This window comes from Peromyscus californicus, unplaced genomic scaffold (genome assembly GCF_007827085.1).
Source record: "Peromyscus californicus insignis strain IS unplaced genomic scaffold, ASM782708v3 Scaffold_15__1_contigs__length_86483966, whole genome shotgun sequence".
NCBI classification, from domain to species: Eukaryota; Metazoa; Chordata; class Mammalia; order Rodentia; family Cricetidae; genus Peromyscus; species Peromyscus californicus.
Window position 1 is genome coordinate 60,935,486 of NW_026294447.1, and position 19,170 is coordinate 60,954,655.

Below are 19,170 nucleotides of genomic sequence, written 5' to 3' on the forward strand. Positions count from 1 at the left end.
CTGGCCTGGAACTCAAGAGATCTGTCTGCCTCTTCCTCCCAGGTACTAGGATTAAAAGCATGCACCACTTTATCGAGGCATGTCTGTATACTAAGTGTAACCCATCTAAAGTCAGAGTGTTTTCCTTCAGTCTTAGAAGTAGACTGTAAATAGACTGTCAACAAAGGAGTATTGCTTAGGAGGATGTGTAAGACAGACTCCATGGACTGAAATCAGACTTCCAAACCCTGCCTACTGTGTGTCATGCCACTTATCTGGGTCTTTAAAATAGCATTGTAGGGGGTTAGAAAGAAGTAAGTTAATATTTAGAGCTTTTAGCAAAGCTCAGAACAATACTTGACACATCATAAGAACAAAATAAGCCTTGATTTGTGCTGAGTAGCAGTTTTTTGTTTGCTTGATTTTTGGTGAGGGGTTCATAGGAGTGGGAAGAGTGTTTGGTGTGTTTAAAATTGTTCCTCTCATAGGAAATAAGTGAAGTTTAGGAAGTGAATGGTAGTTTACAATTAGGTCTCTTTTGTAGGACTTAATTGTTGTATATTATTAATGACAATAATTATTAATTATTGTCATTAATAATTAATAATTATTAATAATTGTAATTCAGAGGCAGATCCTATTCATTCTTTCTATCTGGTTGTTTTTTGTTTTTGTTTTATAACAAGGTCTCACTGTATAGCCCTGGCTAGCCTGGCACTTACTTTGTAGACCAGGTTGTCCTGGACCTTACAGAAATCCACCTGCCTTTCTGCCTCTAGAGTTCTGGATCAAAGCCGTGTTCTTCTCCACACCCTGGGATAGGCCCTATTAAGGTGAGGGAGGCAGGGAGAGTAGGTAATCTGCCCTAACTGATGAAGGATGAATACTTAGCCAGTTACTTATTCATCCTGTTACATGAGTGAAAGAACCACTGAAAAAGCCATGCTGGGATTGCTCTTGTGTATTGGTAGGTATAGGCATTTGCTGTCATCAGATACTAGACTGTACCTCTCCTTGTTCTTCTATTAGATACCATGGATTTTTTATATTACCTATTCAGATGGGCATATTTTCACCTTCACTTTCTTAGATGGGTCTTATTGCCCTCTTATTTTCCACTGAGGAAACACTCTGAGAAACTGATGTAGTCAGGCCCTCCATCTAATTAGTGATGGAGCAGGGAAACAAACAAACAAATATCAACAACTTCCCAGAGTATAGGCTGTTTCTGCTCTGTCATGCTGCATTTTTATAATTACGGTTCCCTAATTCAGGGTTTTAAAAACCCTAGATAAGAACCGAGTGCTTCCTGTTTGAGGAATTGTAAAGAGGTTGGTCAGTAGTTTCAATCTGAGAAAATATTGCAAGTACTTAAAAGAAGCAGATTTGTATCCTACCTCCCCTTGAGCCATGTTGGTTTTTCAAGACAGGGTTTCTCTGTGCAGCCCTGGCTGTCCTGGAACTCTGTAGACCAGGCTGGCCTCGAACTCACAGAGATCCACCTGCCTCTGCCTCCTGAGTGCTGGGATTAAAGGCGTGCGCCATCACCACCCAGTTTTCAAGCCATGTTTTAAATCTACATTTATTCATTCATTCATTTAGTAAACATTTCAATACCTGCTGTATTTCAGGCACTATTCTGTGGACTGTGGCTCCATCATTGAGCCAGGTGAAGTCCTTGCTTTCTTGGAAAATACTATGAAGAAAACCACAGCAGGCTGTGTGTACTGTATTATTTTCCTGTAGTCGGGATTCTATGGTATCTGGGGCCTTGCTGGCTCTACTCAGGGTGAGCTAATTCTTAGTGATAACAAATTACTGTCCCTTAGATGTGCCTTTAATATGCAAACCAGAAAATTCAGAGCCTAAATTTGAAACCACCAGCTCTATCTGGCCCTTAAGTACACCGTAGGGCCAAATGTCAACGAGAGACTATCTGTATCTCAGTTTCTGAGATTATCCCAAGTAGCTAGTCCAAGCCAGCATCTTGCTCTGGTTTGCCTTTCCTGTAGAAGCCATAATAAAGGCTTGCCCCCTTGCTTTTCCTGCCTGCCACTGCCTCCTAACTAACTATGGTGCTTCCCTCCTCTGGGAAAACTGAAAGAAGGTATCTATTCATTGGTGGTCACAGATTGGCATGGATCTCAAATGAAAAGGCGGCGGGAGGGTGGTGGTGGTGGAGATATCTTTGTAGTAGTTCATTTAAGAAATGTCCTTGTCCTCTGTATGAGACTCTGGTACCATCAGATCAGTACAGCTGACCCCAGTGCTATGTTGTAAAATTTCACCTAACCTTGACCTAGACTTTCCAGGTGAAGAAGTACACTTAAGTACATAGGAATTCTCAGTGTTAATACACAAAGACTGGGGAGTACCAGCCGTAGGCTTTCAGAGGTCTCAATTCTGTCTTCTCTGGGATGGAAACTTGTTACCACAGTGATACAGCCATCCATCTTTTTCTTAAACTGAAACTGTCTAATTAAAAACAAGACATTTATAACATGTAATAAAATAGTTGATGTTTTTTTGTTATTGTTTTTCTTTTGAGACAGGGTTTCTCTGTGTAGTTTTGGTGCCTGTCCTGGATCTCACTCTGTAGATCAGACTGGCTTGGAACTCACATAGATCCACCTGGCTCTGCCTCATGAGTGCAGGGATTAAAGATGTGCACCACTGCTGCCTGGCCAATAGTTGATGTTTTTAAGATGTAACCATGATTACTGGCTTGTTTGCTGGCTAGTCTTACCTTCCACAGCATCTTGTTCTGGTGTCCAGCATCTTTGTTATTAGACAGCATTTCTCCCTTGCTTTAGATGACTATCTGTCTTTTGGAAATGTCTGTAACACTGTTCTCTATTTCACCATATGGAGCTCCGAAGCAAAATCCACCATTTCAAATACAGCCAGCCTTTGAAGTCTTCTCAAGTAAACACTCAGACTTTTGGTCACCCGCAGGAGATTCCCTTAGCATAGGCCTAGTTTCTACTGTACTTAAATTGATTGTTTTCGTTACCTAAGTTACATGGTTCTTGCTAAAATGGTTTTATGCTGTAATTTGGACCTGTGTCTGTCTGTGTATGTGTGTTGTATGTGTGGCATTCTACCCCTGAGCTATATCTCCAGCCTTATTGGGGCATTTTTGAGACCTGAGTCTTTTTTATTAACTCATGTCTACTTTGGTGCTGTCTAAATTAGGTATGGAGTTTTCACCCACTTAAATATTAAGCAAGACAGGGACAAAGATCTTTCAGTGGAGAATGCTCCTTCTAAGTTGTTGCTGTGGACTCAGTAGTAAAGCATTTCAATTTATTTGTTTTATTTTGTGTGTATGAATGTTTTGCCCTTGTGCATATATGTGCACCACGGTACATGCCTGTTGGATTCTGTAGGACTGGGGTTACGGATGGCTTTGAGCCACCATGTGGGTATCAGGAATTAAATCTTGGCCCTCTACAAGAGCACTTACTGCTCTTAACTACCAAGCCATGTCTCTAGCCCAGCTAAAACATCTTTTTGGAGACAGGATATCTTTATGCTGACTAGGTCCTCCTTTATAGTTGCTGGAACCATCAACTACTGTTTCTCCCTTTCCTTTATTTTAATTTGATTGGTTGGTTGATGAATTAAAAGAAAACATCCTCCCCCCCAGACAGGGTTTCTCTGTGTAGTTTTGGTGCCTGTCCTGGATCTCGCTCTGTAGCCTAGGCTGGCCTCGAACTCACAGAGATCCTCCTGACTCTGCCTCCCGAGTGTTGGGATTAAAGGCGTGCGCCACCACCGCATGGCAAAAAAACATTTTTTTTTAAAAGGCAGTCTTGTTGTAATAGCCTAGTTTGGCCAGGAACCTACAACTTTGGCATTCTTTTTGTCCTAGCTTCTCAAGTGCTGGGATTACAGTCCTCTCTAAAGCTCGAAGGGATACCAGGCTAACTTTTTTTCTTTTTTTTTTTTTTTGGGGGGGGGGGGGTTTCGAGACAGGGTTTCTCTGTGTAGCTTTGCGCCTTTCCTGGAACTCACTTGGTAGTCCAGGCTGGCCTCGAACTCACAGAGATCCGCCTGGCTCTGCCTCCCGAGTGCTGGGATTAAAGGTGTGTGCCACCACCGCCCGGCCTTTTTTTCTTTTTAAAGATTTATTTATTATGCATACAGTGTTCTGTCCTGCAGGCCAGAAGAGGGCACCAGATCTCATTACAGATGGTTGTGAGCCACCATGTGGGTGCTGGGAATTGAACTCAGGACATCTGGAAGAGCAAGCAGTGCTCTTAACCTCTGAGCCATCTCTCCAGCCCTAGGCTAACTTCTTGAGAGAACTAAACAGAAGTAGGATTAGCCAAGTAGTGAATGTGACTTAATGAACCATTGGCACAATTAAAACTGCCTCTGGGCCAAGAAGATGGCTCAGCCAAGATCGAGGACTCAGGTTTAATCCTGGGAACCTACTTGATGGAGGGAAAGAACCAACTTCCTCAAGCTGTCTCTGCCTTCCCTGTGTATGCTGTGACACGTACACATACTAAATAAATGGAAAAAATTCAACTACCTTGTCGTAGTCTCAATTTTCAACCTATTCTAAAGAACAAGCTGTATTACGTTCTGTTAAAAGAAATCTGTCGCCGGGCGGTGGTGGCGCACGCCTTTAATCCCAGCACTCGGGAGGCAGAGGCAGGTGGATCTCTGTGAGTTCGAGGCCAGCCTGGACTACAGAGTGAGTTCCAGGAAAGGCGCAAAGCTACACAGAGAAATCCTGTCTCGAAAAACCAAAAAAAAAAAAAAAATCTGTCAATAAATTTTAATTTCCTCCAAGGCGTTGGTGGCACACGACTATAATCCCAACACTTGGGAGGCAGAGGCAGGCAGAGATCTCTGTGATTTTGAGGACAGCCAGGGCTACACAGAGAAGAAAAAAGCGAGTTTCCTATAAAGAAGCAGTAACTTTTCTTTTCTTCTATTCCTATTATCTACTACTTCTGTAAAGTCTAAATGTAGAAAACCACAGCTTTTTATTTGCAGTACTTTGAGCAGGCATAACTAAGAATTGTGTCAGAGCATTCTATTTGCATCAGTTTGCCAGATTCATTGCATAGTCTTACTGCAGACACAAAACTGCAACAGACAAGGGCCTGAATTGCCAGCCTGCTACAAATCAGTACAGAAGAAGCAAGGAAGAAGATAATAACAAAGGAAAGAAAATGAGAGAGGGAAAAAAGGATGAACAACTGTTCTATGACCAAGATTTTGTTTGTTTGGTTGGTTTTTCGAGACAGGGTTTCTCTGTGTGGCTTTGCGCCTTTCCTGGAACTCATTCTGTAGCCCAGCCTGGCCTCGAACTCACAAAGATCCGCCTGCCTCTGCCTCCCGAGTGCTGGGATTAAAGGCGTGCGCCACCACCGCCCGGCCTATGACCAAGATTTTGTAAGTGGTCTGTATTGAGCTGTTAGGGAAAAGAGTTCAGGAGCTTTGCAGAGACATTCCTAGGAGTTCTACAGAGGGAAGGAAGCAATTAGCAGGACTTAGAGGACTCATGGGTAAGGAATTTTCTTCAAAAAAAAAAAAAAAGGCTGTGTTATGGCTAGAGAGATGATAAAACACACATAAAATAAAATGAATAGGCCAGCACTGGTAGCACATGCCTTTAATCCCAACACTCAGGGTTAGGAGACAGAGGCGGCAGATCTCTGAGTTCAGGGCCGTCTTGGACTATTTAGCAAGTTCCTTGACAGCCAAGGCTACACAGAGAAACTCTGTCTTGAAAAACCTAAAATAAACAAACAAACAAACAAATAAAATGAGTAAGCTAATTAAAAAATTTAAAACAGGCTGCCTTGAAGAGTGTCTGTCCCAGGCCATTCTCATTCTAATGCACTGTCACTATTATTGTCCCAACCCTTTCAACCAGGACCTCTAGGGAGGAAAGTACCTGTCTGGGAAAGAAGAAGCATGGTCTTTAAAAAGAATCCACAAATGAATCCAATGTACAGAGTGCTGAAAACTACTGTTTTGTTTTTTTTAACATTATTTTGTGTGTATGACAGTTTTGCCTGCCTGCATGTTTGTGCACAGTATTCATGCCTTATTCTCACTGAGGTCAGAAGAGGGCGCTAGATCCCCTGGGACTGGAGTTATAGACAGTAGTGAATTGCTGCGTGGATGCTGAGAATCGAATCCTGGTCCTCAGCAATAGTAACAAGTGCTCTTAACCACGGAGCCACCCCCAGCCCCCTGATGTGAACTACTGATGTAAAGAGCACATGAAGAGCACTACTGGTTCTCTCTGCCTGTAGAATAGTTTCTTGAATAGCCCACGCCTAAGATTCCTCAAGATAGCAAAAAGGCCACCACTGCTGCAGAACTCTCAAGTGCCAGCAGTGGCTCCCAAAGAAAATCCAGCTTTGAAAAGAAGTCACCAGACATGGTAGTCTGTGTCTGTAATCCCAGCACTTGGGAAACTGAGGCAGGAAGATCACCATGATTTTGAGGAAACCTAGTCTACAGAATGTATTCTAGGCTGGCTTGGACGTTAGACACTGCCTTAAAATAAAAGTGAGATAGTGGGGGATTGGGGATTTAGCTCAGTGGTAGAGCACTTGCCTAGCAAGCACAAGGCCCTGGGTTCAATCCTCAGCTCCAAAAAAAAAAAAAGGTGAGACAGTGGGTTGGTGATGTACCCTGGTGATAGAACACTTGCCTCCTATCTGCAAGGTCCTAGGTTCAGTCTCTAGTGCTGCAAGAATTCATCTGTTGCTGACCCAGCACATTGCTGCTAGTGGTACCCAAGTAACCCTGTTTTAGATTCCTGTTAAAAAAAGTCTTTCACATTACACCTGACGTCCTTACCTTTATTCCAACAGAGGACTAAGGGCTCTACAGGACTGCGGCCAACAACAACAACACCTAAATCTGTGAAGTTCTAATCTAGTTAACGCTAGGGCAGTTACCCCTAATTCAAACGAGTCCTAACAAAGGGTGTAATGGTGCTTGGCTTTTAATCCTAGTATTTGGGAAGCAGAGGCAGGTAGCCACTCCGGTCTACTTAGCAAGCTTCCTGCAAGCCAGCTGCACAGTGGGACCTTGTCTGGGTGGGGAGCTAAAGGAAAAAAGGGAAGATTGGGGATGGCTCAGTAGTCAAGAGCACTGGCTTTTCTTTCAGAGACCCAGGTTTGGTTCCTAGCTCCCAATTATCTGTAACTATAGTTATTGGGGATCTAATGCCCTCTCTGGCCTCTGCAGCACCGCATGCACCTAGTGGACTTACATGCAGGCAGAGTAGTCATACTCATAAAATAATAATTTGAAGAAGAATTATCTTCATTTGCCAGCATGTGTCTCTGCTGCACACTTGTCAGTCCTCTGCACGTCTCTGCACACCCTGCGTGAGCCAATTGTGCAGAGGTCTCACCCTGGCTCACTGGTGTGTCTGAGTGCTGTCGGGTCGCAGAGGTCTCACCCAGGCTCACTGGTGTGTCTGAGTACTGTCGGCGGGTCGGCAGAGGTCTCACCCTGGCTCACTGGTGTGTCTGAGTGCTGTCGGCGGTCGGCAGAGGCTCGAGTCGGAAGAGAGGATCTGTTTCTCGGGACTGCCTCTCTTCAGGACCAGCTTCACACAGACTACTGAAGATGGTAGAACCTGATGGCCAGACATTTTCTCCAGCTTCTGCTCACTTTGACTTTGCTATCACATTGGTAAAGCAAGGAATACAGCAAGTGTAGCTGCATGTGAGGTTGTGGTTCAGGAAGCCTGAGCTGCCCCCACTACGCTATCAACCACTTACCTTCTCCAGTGAGGACTTCCAAATTGGTCTCATTCGGAATCTTACATTCGGAATCACCAAATCTCATGTGCTCCTGATTTAGTTCATTGGAACTGCACAGGTTTTTATTGGCTCTCAGGTGTGTAGATAATGAATCAGACCAAGTTTAATCACAAACTATTTTTAAGATGCCAAATTAAATTCAGAGTGTGGTACTTGTTCTTCTCCGGACTGCTGCCATTTCTATTAATTAATGCGAGCATTTGGGATACTGGGTGGTAATAGGTTATAAACCTATTCAGGGCTATTCTGTATTCTGTATTATTTTATTCGTAGGATAGGGTAATAAACATAAATAATGAAGCAGTTATCTAAGAAAAACAAATTTATACTGTAAACAGAATATAACATTTAATAACGTAGGGGCTTGTCTTTTTCTTTGTTTTTTAGCTCTTCAGAGAAGTAAGAATAATGAAGATTTTAAATCATCCAAACATAGGTACTTTTCGTTTTCTTAAATACTTTGGAATCTTGAAAATATGTCATAAAGCTAAAAGTGTATTCCTGAAGTGCTAGGACGTTCCACCCCTTTTCCCCAGCCGAGGTCTATTTTTAATAAAACATGTACAAGTTATTACTTGTACTACTAGTTCTTTGAGAGTATAGCTATTAGGCTTTTTGACTTAAGCGTTTATGCCATAGGAATATGTATAATTTGGCTGATTAATTTTTTTTAGTGTATTGGGAAATGTAATTGTATTTCATTAGTTGATAATATTTTCAAAGATAAACTTTTGCTGTGTCTGTGTTCCTAAGAAATTATTTATACAAAGTAGTATATAAAAGATGGGATGCATACTATCTAATGTAATTTATATAGGAACTATTTATTTTGTCCTCTGTGTGCTTAACTGTGACAGGTTAAAGATGAGGAAAGGACCTTTTTCTGCCCTCATAATTGTAGGACTAAGATGAAACACACAAATTGACTAACGTGCACACCAGTGGAAACTTCTGATTCTGTGTATCATAATAGAACTTTTAAATAGTGTAACTGCTTTAATTCTCTTGGTTTTTCCAGACAGAGTTTCTCTGTTTAACAGTTCTGGCTGTCCTGGAACTCACTCTGTAGATTTAGCTGGCCTCGAACTCACAGAGATCCATCTGCCTCTGCCTCCCAAGTGCTGGGATTAAAGGCGTGCGCTACCACCACTCGGCTGTGTAACTACATTTTAATAAAATAATGGCTCCTTTTTTTAAAAATATTTCAAGAGTAAATGACATAGGTAATATCATATTTTGGAGAACCTATGAATTCTTCAGAATAGAAAGATAAAGTTTCCACATATAGTTTTTTGTTTTTGTCTTTGTTTTTCGAGACAGGATTTCTCTGTGTAGCCCTGACTGTCCTGGAACATACTCTGTAAACCAGGCTGGCCTCAAACTCACAGAGAAGCTGCCTGCCTCTGCCTCCCAAGTGCTGGGATTAAAGGCATGTGCCACCACCACCCACCAACACACAGAATTTTTTTTTTTTTTTTTTTTGGTTTTTCGAGACAGGGTTTCTCTGTGTAGCTTTGCGCCTTTCCTGGGACTCACTTGGTAGCCCGGGCTGGCCTCGAACTCACAGAGATCCGCCTGCCTCTGCCTCCCGAGTGCTGGGATTAAAGGCGTGCGCCACCACCGCCCGGCGAATTTTTTAATTTGAGTATATAATAAACAAATAGCTTACACACTATTTTATTAAATTAGTCATTGTCATTTAAAACATTATTGGGGCTGGAGAAATGGCTTAGCGGTTAAGAGCACTTGCTCTTACAGAGGACCCTGGTTCAATTCCCAGCACCCGCATGGCAGCTCACAACTGTTTGTAATTCCAGTTCCAGGGGGTCTGATGCCCTCACACAGACATACATGCAGGCAGTTTACCAATGCACATAAAATTAAACAATTACAAAAAAAAAATAAATAAAAACCATTGTTGTTTTATGCACTACTATGCAGAAAAATTCTACTAAGCTATCATTCTGAAGAGCTATTCATGGAAAAATATATATATTAGAATCCATAAATATATATTTGGAGAAAAAGAAAAACCACAAGAAGTATAATAATGGAAAGAAACCTTTTCTTCGTTTTTCATTTTAACCCTTTGAGAGTAATCATTAAATTCTGGATTTTTAGATTCCAATTTTTCACCAAAAATTGACTTTATCACTGCTGCTCAGAATTTCATCACTAAATACTTGATCGCTCCTGTTGGTGGGATCAAAGCGCAAGGCCTTTGTGTGCTAGGCCATTGTAGAGTAAGCTCATTAATCACAGTGCTCTACTCACTAAATGTAAGAGATTCAATTTTGTTTTGTTTTGGTTGTTTTTGTTTGTTTTTTCTTGTTTTTGGTTTTTTGAGACAAGGTTTCTCTGTGTAGCCCTGGCTGACGTAGAACTCACTCTGTAGCCCAGGCTGGCCTCAAACTCAAGAGATCTGCTTGTCTCTGTCTCCCAAGTGCTGGGGTTAAAGGTGTGTGCTGCCACTACCCAGCTAGATTTAATTTTTTTAAACTCATATAACATTACGATGATTTTCTCAAAAGAGCCAATATCTGCTTTTGCATATTAAAGTACTTTTATTTTTATGTTGCTTGCTTACCAGTACTGCCTTTACTTTCTCAAGGTGGTTTTCTTAACTGTATGAACACAGAGACTAAATAATGGTCTGAGACTTTCATAGCTCATTTAACACTCACTACTTTCTCAGGTATTTTGTTTGCTCTAGTATCTTACTAAGTCATCAAAAAAAAAAATTCTTTAACTATAAAGGACTAGCATCCTATTTTTTTTTTTGAGAAAAAAATGAAAGGAAATAACAAAATTAAGTAGATCTGTACAACAGTGACTTAATAGCTTCAGAGATTTACTTCATATTCCTTTAAAAATATGTTTATTTTTAATTGATGTGTTGTAGCTTTATAAATTAGAGGAAATAGGAATTTCTATCTAAAGAAAGGAGTCATCATAGCAAAATTTCATTGATCCCCATCCCCCTGAAAATAATTCTTTTTTGTTTGTTTTGTTTTGTCTTGGTTTTGGTTTTTAGAGATAAGGTCTCACTATATGGCTCTGGCTGTCCTAGAACTCACTATGTAGTCCAGGCTAGCCTCTGAAAATCATTCTTTAAAAGAAGCTCTGGGGTTGGGAATTTGCTTGGTGATAGAAGATTTCCCTAGCAAGCCCAAGACTCTGTGCTCAGACCTCAGCTCCAGAGGAAAGAACAAAAAAGTGATTTTTGCTGCTTGTGTCACATGCCTGTTGTCTTACTTTCTAGGGAGGACGAGGCAGGAAAAAAAAGATAACTCCACGGCTTGGCTACAGAATGAGTTCAAGGCCAGCCTTGCAATTTAGATCATATCTCAAAATAAGTATTAAAAAGTTTGGGGCTAATGGTTGACTAGCATTTGTGAGACTCTAGATTCAATTCTCAGTACTACAAAAGAAAAAAAAATTGATTGCCATATAACCCCTTCTAATTATTCCTAGTTTTACTTTCAGAATATTAACAGAGGGGCCTAGTTCTTTGATAGTTGCAGTAAGTTCCCCAAGTTACAGAAATCTCAGGTGGAACCCTCTCCTTAAAATCATAGTACCAGATGAAAGGGCTTGCTCTTGCCAGGAGGGCAATGGGTAAAAAAAAGTAAAGAATAGGGTTGAGCTGCCAGAAGGACAGCCCCACGTACACAGACACCATCATGGACAGGAAGAGAGGAAGTAAGAAAGCAGTCATGTGGCCAGACTGCTGAGCACATTCTCAACACCCAGAAATAGTCTTTATTTTTATGGTTTCTTTGTTTTTACGAAATTATGTAATACAGAATATTTTTTAATCCCTAAAATGCATTTACGGGCCAGCTCTCTAAAACCTTTAGCAGGAAAAAGTTGGGTATTTTTTGTAGCTTATAGGTGCATGTTGTGTACATACAGACATTTGTTCTTTTTCTCATCTGTCTTCTCCCTCCAGTGAAGTTGTTTGAGGTCATTGAAACAGAAAAAACACTCTACTTAATCATGGAATATGCAAGTGGAGGTAAGCACATTTATATTGTTTTCAAAGTAAGAGAGTATGTGTTTTCGTTTTTCTTGTTAAGAGCAATGTGCAGCCACAGTGCCCATTTGAATAGTTCTTTAGATTTTATTTAATACTCCGATGTTGTAAACTGGTATCAGAGTGTGAAGTGCTGACCTCACCTTGTCAGTTATGTGGGCTGTAGTGTTTGATTATTAGCATTGCTGGTTTTTTTTAATTATTTATGTTTACTTTATGTGCATTGGTGTTTTGTCTGCTTGTTTGTCTTTTTGAGGGTGTCAGATCCCCTGGAACAGGAGTTATAGGCCGTTGTGAGCTGCCGTGTAGGTGCTGGGAATTGAACCCAGGGATTTTGGAAGAGCAGCTGGTACTCTTAACTGCTGAGCCATCTCTCTAGCTCCACATGGCTGTTTTTATTACATTTATTTGTTTATTATGTATGTGTGATGGCACATGTGTAGAGGTCAGAGAACAGCTTACAGGACTTGAACTCAAATGATCAGGGTTGCATGACTAGCACTTGACCTCTGAGCACCTCTCTGGCTCCACTTTTAGCATTGCTAGTTGATAATATACAACAACTCTCATTTTTTCATTGTGGTAAAATATGTATCACGTGGAATTTAGGACTTGGATCTCTGTCTCTTTATATTCTGATGACCTTGAGCTTCCTTCCACCTCCCAGGTACTGGGATTGTAGATGTGTGCTGCCATACCCAGTTGTTTTTCTTTTTCTCCCAGGTACTGGGGTTATAGGTGTGCCGCCATACCCAGCTATTTTTCTTTTTCTTTCTTTCTTTTTTTTTTTTTTTAATGTGATTCTGGGGTTGGAACCCAGGACTTCCTGAAGCTGAGTAAGCACTCACCAACACAGCCACATCTAGCCCAGCATTTGACCATTTTCAAGTATACAGTTGAGTAACTATCTTAGTCAGGGTTTCTTTTGCTGTGATAAACACCATGACCAAAAATAAGTTGGGGAGGAAATTAAGCTTACACTTTCACATTATAGTCTGTCATTGAAGGAAGACAAGACCGGAACCTGGAAGTAGGAGCTGATGCGGAGGCCACAGAAGCGTGCTGCTTACTGGCTTGTTCATCATGGCTCACTAGCCTGCTTTCTTTTTGTTTCTTTCTCCAGCTTTCCTTTCTTTTTTACACAGGGTTTCTCTGTGTAGCTTTGCGCCTTTCCTGGATCTCGCTCTGTAGACCAGGCTGGCCTCAAACTCACAAAGATCCACCTACCTCTGCCTCCTGAGTGCTGGGATTAAAGGCGTGCGCCATCACCGCCCGGCTCAGCCTTCCTTTCTTATAGCACCCGGAACACTAGCCCAGGGATGGTGCCACTCAGAATGGACTGGGCTCTCCTACATTAATCACTAATTAGGAAATGCTCTACAGGCTTGCCTGCAGTCCAGTCTTACAGAGGCATTTGTGATTGAGGTTCCTTCCTCTCAGATGACTCTAGCTTTGTCAGGTTGACATAAAACTAGCCAGCACAATGATATTAAGTACATTCAACATAATTCTAAAGCCCTCACTATTGTCTGTTTCTCAAGAAATGTTCCTAAACTGAAGCTGTTCATTAAATAAACATTAACTGCCTCCTTTCTTTCTCAGTTCCTTACATTCACCGAACTATTTTCTGTCTCTGAATTGGACTAGTTTAGGTACCAAATGTAATGAGATTGTACAATGTTTGTCCATTTGTCTTTGACTTAGAATATTTTACTTATTATAATGTTGTTAAAGTCATCTACACTATGGCATGTACTGGAATTTCCTTTCTTTTTAAATGCTAAATAGTCATCTGAGAGCGAGAGAGAGACTTATGTATCTACTGACATTTTGTTTATCCCAAGTATTTGGGTTTTTTTTATGTGCTAGATATTTTTATATCATTTTCTTAGGTTTTTGTTTTTGTTTTGTTTGTTTTGGTCTTTCAAGACGGTGTTTCTTGTGTAGCCCTGGCTGCCTGAAACTAGCTCTGTAGACCAGGCTGGCCTCGAACTCAAGAAATTCCCCTGCCTCTGTCTGCCTCCTGAGTACTAGGATTAAAGGCATGTGCTACCAGCACAATTTCTTGGTTTTGTTTGTTTGTTGTTTGTTGTCTGTTTTTGAACTGGGGATTGAAATCTAGGGCTTAAAACCATAAGCTTTTAGCCCAGCGGTGGTGGCACATGCCTTTAATACCAGCACTCGGGAGGCAGAGGCAGGGGGATCTCTGTGAGTTTGAGGCCAGCCTGGTCTACAGAGCAAGTTCCAGGACAGCTAGAATTACTTACACAGAGAAACCCTGTCTTGAAAAATCGAAAAAAGAAAAACAAACCCATAAGCTTTATCACAGAACTGTATCTCCAACTTTTTATCAGATTTTAATGCCATTAATGCCTGTCTTTCCCAAAGCCAAAAATGATGGTTTTAATACATATGATTACAAGTAGATATGTATAGCTTCTGTTGGTTCTAAAGATTTTTCTTGAGGGTTGAGCTTGGGGAGACTAGTGTTTCAGAACCACATGTAAATTCCACTGTATAGAACAGGTACTTTCCTGGTCATCTGTTCTTACTCTGCCTGTAGCACCATGGTTGGCACAGAGACACTTGACAAGTAAGATTAGCATTCATGTGTTGTATTAGTTTGCTTTCTGATGCTATGATAAACACCATGACCAAAAACAATTTGGGAAGGAACAGGTTTGTCTTCAACATCTTGATCACAGTCCATTGTTGAGGAACTCAAGCAGGTCGGAGGCAGAGCCATAGAGGAATGCAGCTTACTGGCTTGTCTCTGGGTTCCAGTTCAGCTACCTTTCTTATACTTTCCAGGATCATAGTTGGTTGATCGAGGTCCCCCTGCCCGCCATTAGTCAGCAAGAGAATGCCACACAGACACATGCCTTATAAGCCATTCTAATGGAGGCATTTCCTTGATTGAAGTTTCCTCTTTTTTTTTTTTAAAGATTTATTTATTTATTATGTGTACAGTGTTCTGCCTGCATGTATGCCTGCGGGCCAGAAGAGGGCACCAGATCTCATTACAGAAGGCTGTGAGCCACCATGTGGTTGCTGGGAATTGAACTCAGAACCTCTGGAAGAACAGCCAGTGCTCTTAACCACTGAGCCGTCTCTCCAGCCCTGGAAGTTTCCTCCTTATAGGTGACCTTTGCTTGTGTCAAATAGAACCCAGGTTCAGTTTCCAGTGCCCATATGGAGGCTCACAACTCCAGTTCCAGGGGATCCAATGCCCTCTTTTGGCCTCCAAGAGCACCATTGCTCACACATGTTGCTTAAACATATGTGCAAGCAAAACAGCCACATACATAAACAATTTTAGATACTAAACAATTATAAGCTTGTCATGGGATGGAATGAGTTACAGTAGACATAACCAACACCAACTCTTCCATACTCTGAATTCATTACTGGCTATATATTTTGTTTGTTTTTATTTTATTTAAGATTTATTAGTTTTAGTTATGTGTATATGGGTGAGGCTGTGTGAATTTTTGTATACCACATGGGTGCAGGTACCCACAGAGGGCATCTGATCCCCTGGAACTGGAGTTACAGGCAGTTGTGAGCCTCCATATGTGGGTGCTGGGAGCTGAACCCAGGTCCTCTGCAAGAGCAGGAAGCACTACCACCCCAGATAGGGTTTCTCTATGTAGCCCTGGCTGTCCATGAACTCACTCAGTAGACCAGGCTGGCCGTGAACTCAGAGATCCTCCGGCCTCTGTTTCCCAAATGCTGAGATCAAAGGTGTGTGCCACCACTACCTGGCCTCGTTGTTTGTTGTTGTTTGTTGTTGTTTGGTGGGTTTTGTTTGTTTGTTTGTTTTTGAGACAGTTTCTCCCTTACATGGCCTCCCTCCCTCCCTTTTTTTTTTTTTTTGGTTCGTTTGTTTCTCTGAGACAGGCTTTCACTGTGTAGTACTACTTACACTTTAGAACAAGCTGATCTTAAACTCATAGAGATCTGCCTGATTCTGCCCTCTGCGTGCTGGCAGTAAAGGCATGCGTACCATGCCTGGCAGTACCACTGCCCTCTGCATGCTGGCAGTAAAGGCATGCGCACCATGCCTGGCAGTACCATTTCATTTGGTACAGCCTTAGAATTGCTCAGAAAGGTGGTACCTGCCAAGGGTGCCATAGCTAGCTAGTTTCAAGGCCCAAACTAGAAATAAAGGTATTCTGAACTTCCCCATTCAGTCCTTCCATCCCCAACATGCTCTCCCTGACCTTGGCAGGAGTGCCGCTCAGCTTTTTTTACTTAGTAAATAGCCTTTAGAGGCTTTTAGTCCAACTGCTTAATCTGAGTGTTAATACATTTTTAATAGGAAAAACTTTTTTTCTGGCTTAAAATTGTATTCCTTATTTATAAAACTTATTGTGAGTGTCCTTCATAGTTCTAGGAATCTCTTAAGAGGTTTATATTGCATTTGAATTTATAAGTAAGTTATGACTTGGATATTTGGACCTCATCTGTGGTCTGTACAACAGTGAGTAGGTCTCGTCCACTAATAGTTTTCTTGTTGTTTTTTTTTAAATTGTTTTTATGTGTGTGTGGTATATGTACATGTGTGCCTGGGTCTTGTGCTTGTGCATACATGTGTACAGAAAACAGGATGGGCTTAGGTTTCCTCCTTTATTGCTCTTTCCATTGTACCTTTAAGGTAGGATCTCTCCTTGAATCTTGAACTAGAATTTTTCAGCTAGGCCCTCAGCCCCTAAGATCCAGAGTTCCTTCTGACTCTCCCCTCTGTGGCACTGCATTATTGGCTGTGGAATACTACATCTGCCTTGTTTCAACCTCATCTTCTTGGTTGAGTAGCAAACTCTTTTAACCACTGAGCCAGGTTTCTGCCCCTAGGTGTGTGTTTGTTTTGGGGGTATGGGAATGTGTGTTTTGTTTGTTTGGTATGACAAGGTCTCATATATCCCAGGCTAGCCATGAACTTGTTATGTAGCTATATGCATGTGTGTTACTTTTCTGTTACTGTATTAAAACACCATGACCCAAGCAACTTATAGGAGGAAGAGTTTATTTGGGCTTTAGTTTCAGAGAAATAAGCAACCATCATGGTGGGGAGGCATAGCAGCAAGCCACACTCCTGGCAGCAGGTTCAGAAAGCTGAGGTTCCCATCTTCACCCACTAGCACAAAGCAGACAGAACAAACTGGAAGTAGGGTGAGGTTTTACGCTCTCAAAGCCCACTCTAGTGAACTTACTTCCTTCAGCAAGACCGTATCTGTGAAACCTCCCCCAAACAACTGTGAGCCAAGTATTGAAATACCAGAGTGTATGAGAGCTCTCATTTAAACCACTACAGTAGTCAAAGACGACACTGAACTGGTACTTCTGCTTCCACATCCTAGTGACGGGCTTGCTTCTGAGTACACCACCATACCAAGCTCTGTTGCATCACCCTCATCCTGTCCTGAGCCTCCCTTGCTGCTCACCCCACTTAGCCAGTCATGCTCATGCTTGATTTGATTACTGCAGGATCTTCCAGTGGGGTTCCTATCCTTTCCCCTCATCCTGACTCTTCCCACTTTCAATTCAGTGGTCCTTTTATGAAGTCGGTTATTTCTTTTCAGTTTCTCACCTCATTTAGAGTCTAGCCAGAACCCTTTCCAAAACCTGCTGAACTCTTGTGGACCTACCTGCCCTGCCCTGCACTCTTCCCGTTGCTCACAGTTTTCCAGTATCTATGGCTGCCTTACTGCCCTCCTTCTCTCTCTCCCTCCCTCCCTCTCTCCCTCCCCCCCCCATGTATGTGTGTATGATGTATGTATGCAGACTTCCACTTGGACAGCTTCACTGTCTGCTCCATCAGATAGTTGGCAGAGTAAACATGTGCCCTACAAACTCTTGTTATTTTCTTCCTTTTCTTCACAGCATTCATGGGCCTCTGATATATTCTATACATGTGTGTCCATTGCTTCTCCTATTAGCCAGCAAATTCCATTAGGAAAGGGAGTCTACTGAATTTGCTGTTTGTTGTTGTTGTTTCTCTTTACTCTTTTGGGGGGCCCACCACCCAGCTCCCAAGTAAATCCCATGGAGTCTAATTCTTTCTTATGAATTCCCAGCCTTAGCTTGGCATGTTTTTTGCCAGCTTTTCTTAAATTATCCCATCTGTCTTTTTGCCTCTGGGCTTTTACCTTTCTTTATTTCAGTATACCTTTCTTTACTTCTTACTCCGTGGCTGGCTGGGTAGCTGGGTAGCTGGCCCCTTGCATCCTCTTCTCATCCATTTCTTGTTCCTTATTCTTTCTCTTCCCGGATTTCTCCTCCTATTTATTCTCTCTGCCTGCCAGCCCCGCCTGTCCTTTCTCCTGCCTTGCTATTGGCTGTTCGGATCTTTGCTAGACCAACCAGATGTTTAGACAGGCAAAGTAAAACAGCTTCACATAGTTAAGCAAATGCAACATAAAAGAATGCAGCACATTTTTGCATCATTAAACAAATGTTCCACAGCATAAAAGAATCTTACACATCTTAAACTAATATTCTACAACAGCTGTTGAATTTTCCAGAGCATGGGACATTGCCTTGCAGTTAGTAGAGACTCAAAACATTTGTTGAATAAAGTAATGCTTTGTGGTAATAATCTTACAGGAAGATACTGTGGCATTGCAGGGGAAATGCCTAGTAATTTATACAGAGAAGTATAGAAACAGAAATTTTATCAAAATTACTGAATTCAAAACAGGATAGACAATATGGGTGTGGTGGTGCACACTTTTAATTACAAACCTCAGGAGGCAAAGACTGATTGATTACCAGGAGACAGGATCTCTCTTTATGCCAGGCTAGCCTAAAACTCAGAGATCTGCCTGTCTCTGATTCCCATGTGCTGGAGTTAAAGGCATATGCCACCATGCCTGGCTTACCTTTCTCTCCATCTTGATTGCTCAGTTTCTTTTGAGACCTCCTGAAAAGATGCAGAGCTGCATAACTTCAATATGTTAGCGTCTTAGGGTTTCTCCTCAGCCTGAGGATTATCCTTGTGAGCTAAGATCTTAAACTTCAATTATAGCTTAGTGGTCATGTTTTATTTAGTACTTATATTTAAAATATCTGAAACTTAGGGGCTGGAGAGGTGCCTCAGTGGTTAAGCACTCTTCCAGAGGTCCTGAGTTCAATTCCCAGCAACCACATAGTGTCTCAGAACCATCTGTAATGAGAACTTGTGCCCTCTTCTGGCCTACAAGCAGAGACATACAGGCAGGACACTGTATACATAATAAATAAATAAGTAAACCTTTAAAGAAATACCTACAACTCAAGAGTAGGCTCAGTGATTAGGAACACTAACTGCTTCTGCGGAGGTGGTGGTTCACAACATCCATGTGT

General features: G+C 41.7%; 1 protein-coding gene across 6 annotated transcripts in view; it reads left to right on the plus strand.

Annotated features, from left to right (window-relative positions):
- The window catches only part of Mark3 (microtubule affinity regulating kinase 3), a 96,611-nt gene that overhangs the window by 37,922 nt on the left and 39,519 nt on the right, over positions 1 to 19,170 (plus strand). For all 6 annotated transcript variants that reach the window (XM_052739069.1, XM_052739067.1, XM_052739072.1 and 3 more), the window contains exons 4-5: positions 8,178 to 8,226; positions 11,743 to 11,808. In XM_052739069.1, the coding sequence (XP_052595029.1) occupies positions 8,178 to 8,226; positions 11,743 to 11,808 (115 nt within the window). The remainder of the gene's footprint in view (positions 1 to 8,177; positions 8,227 to 11,742; positions 11,809 to 19,170) is intronic.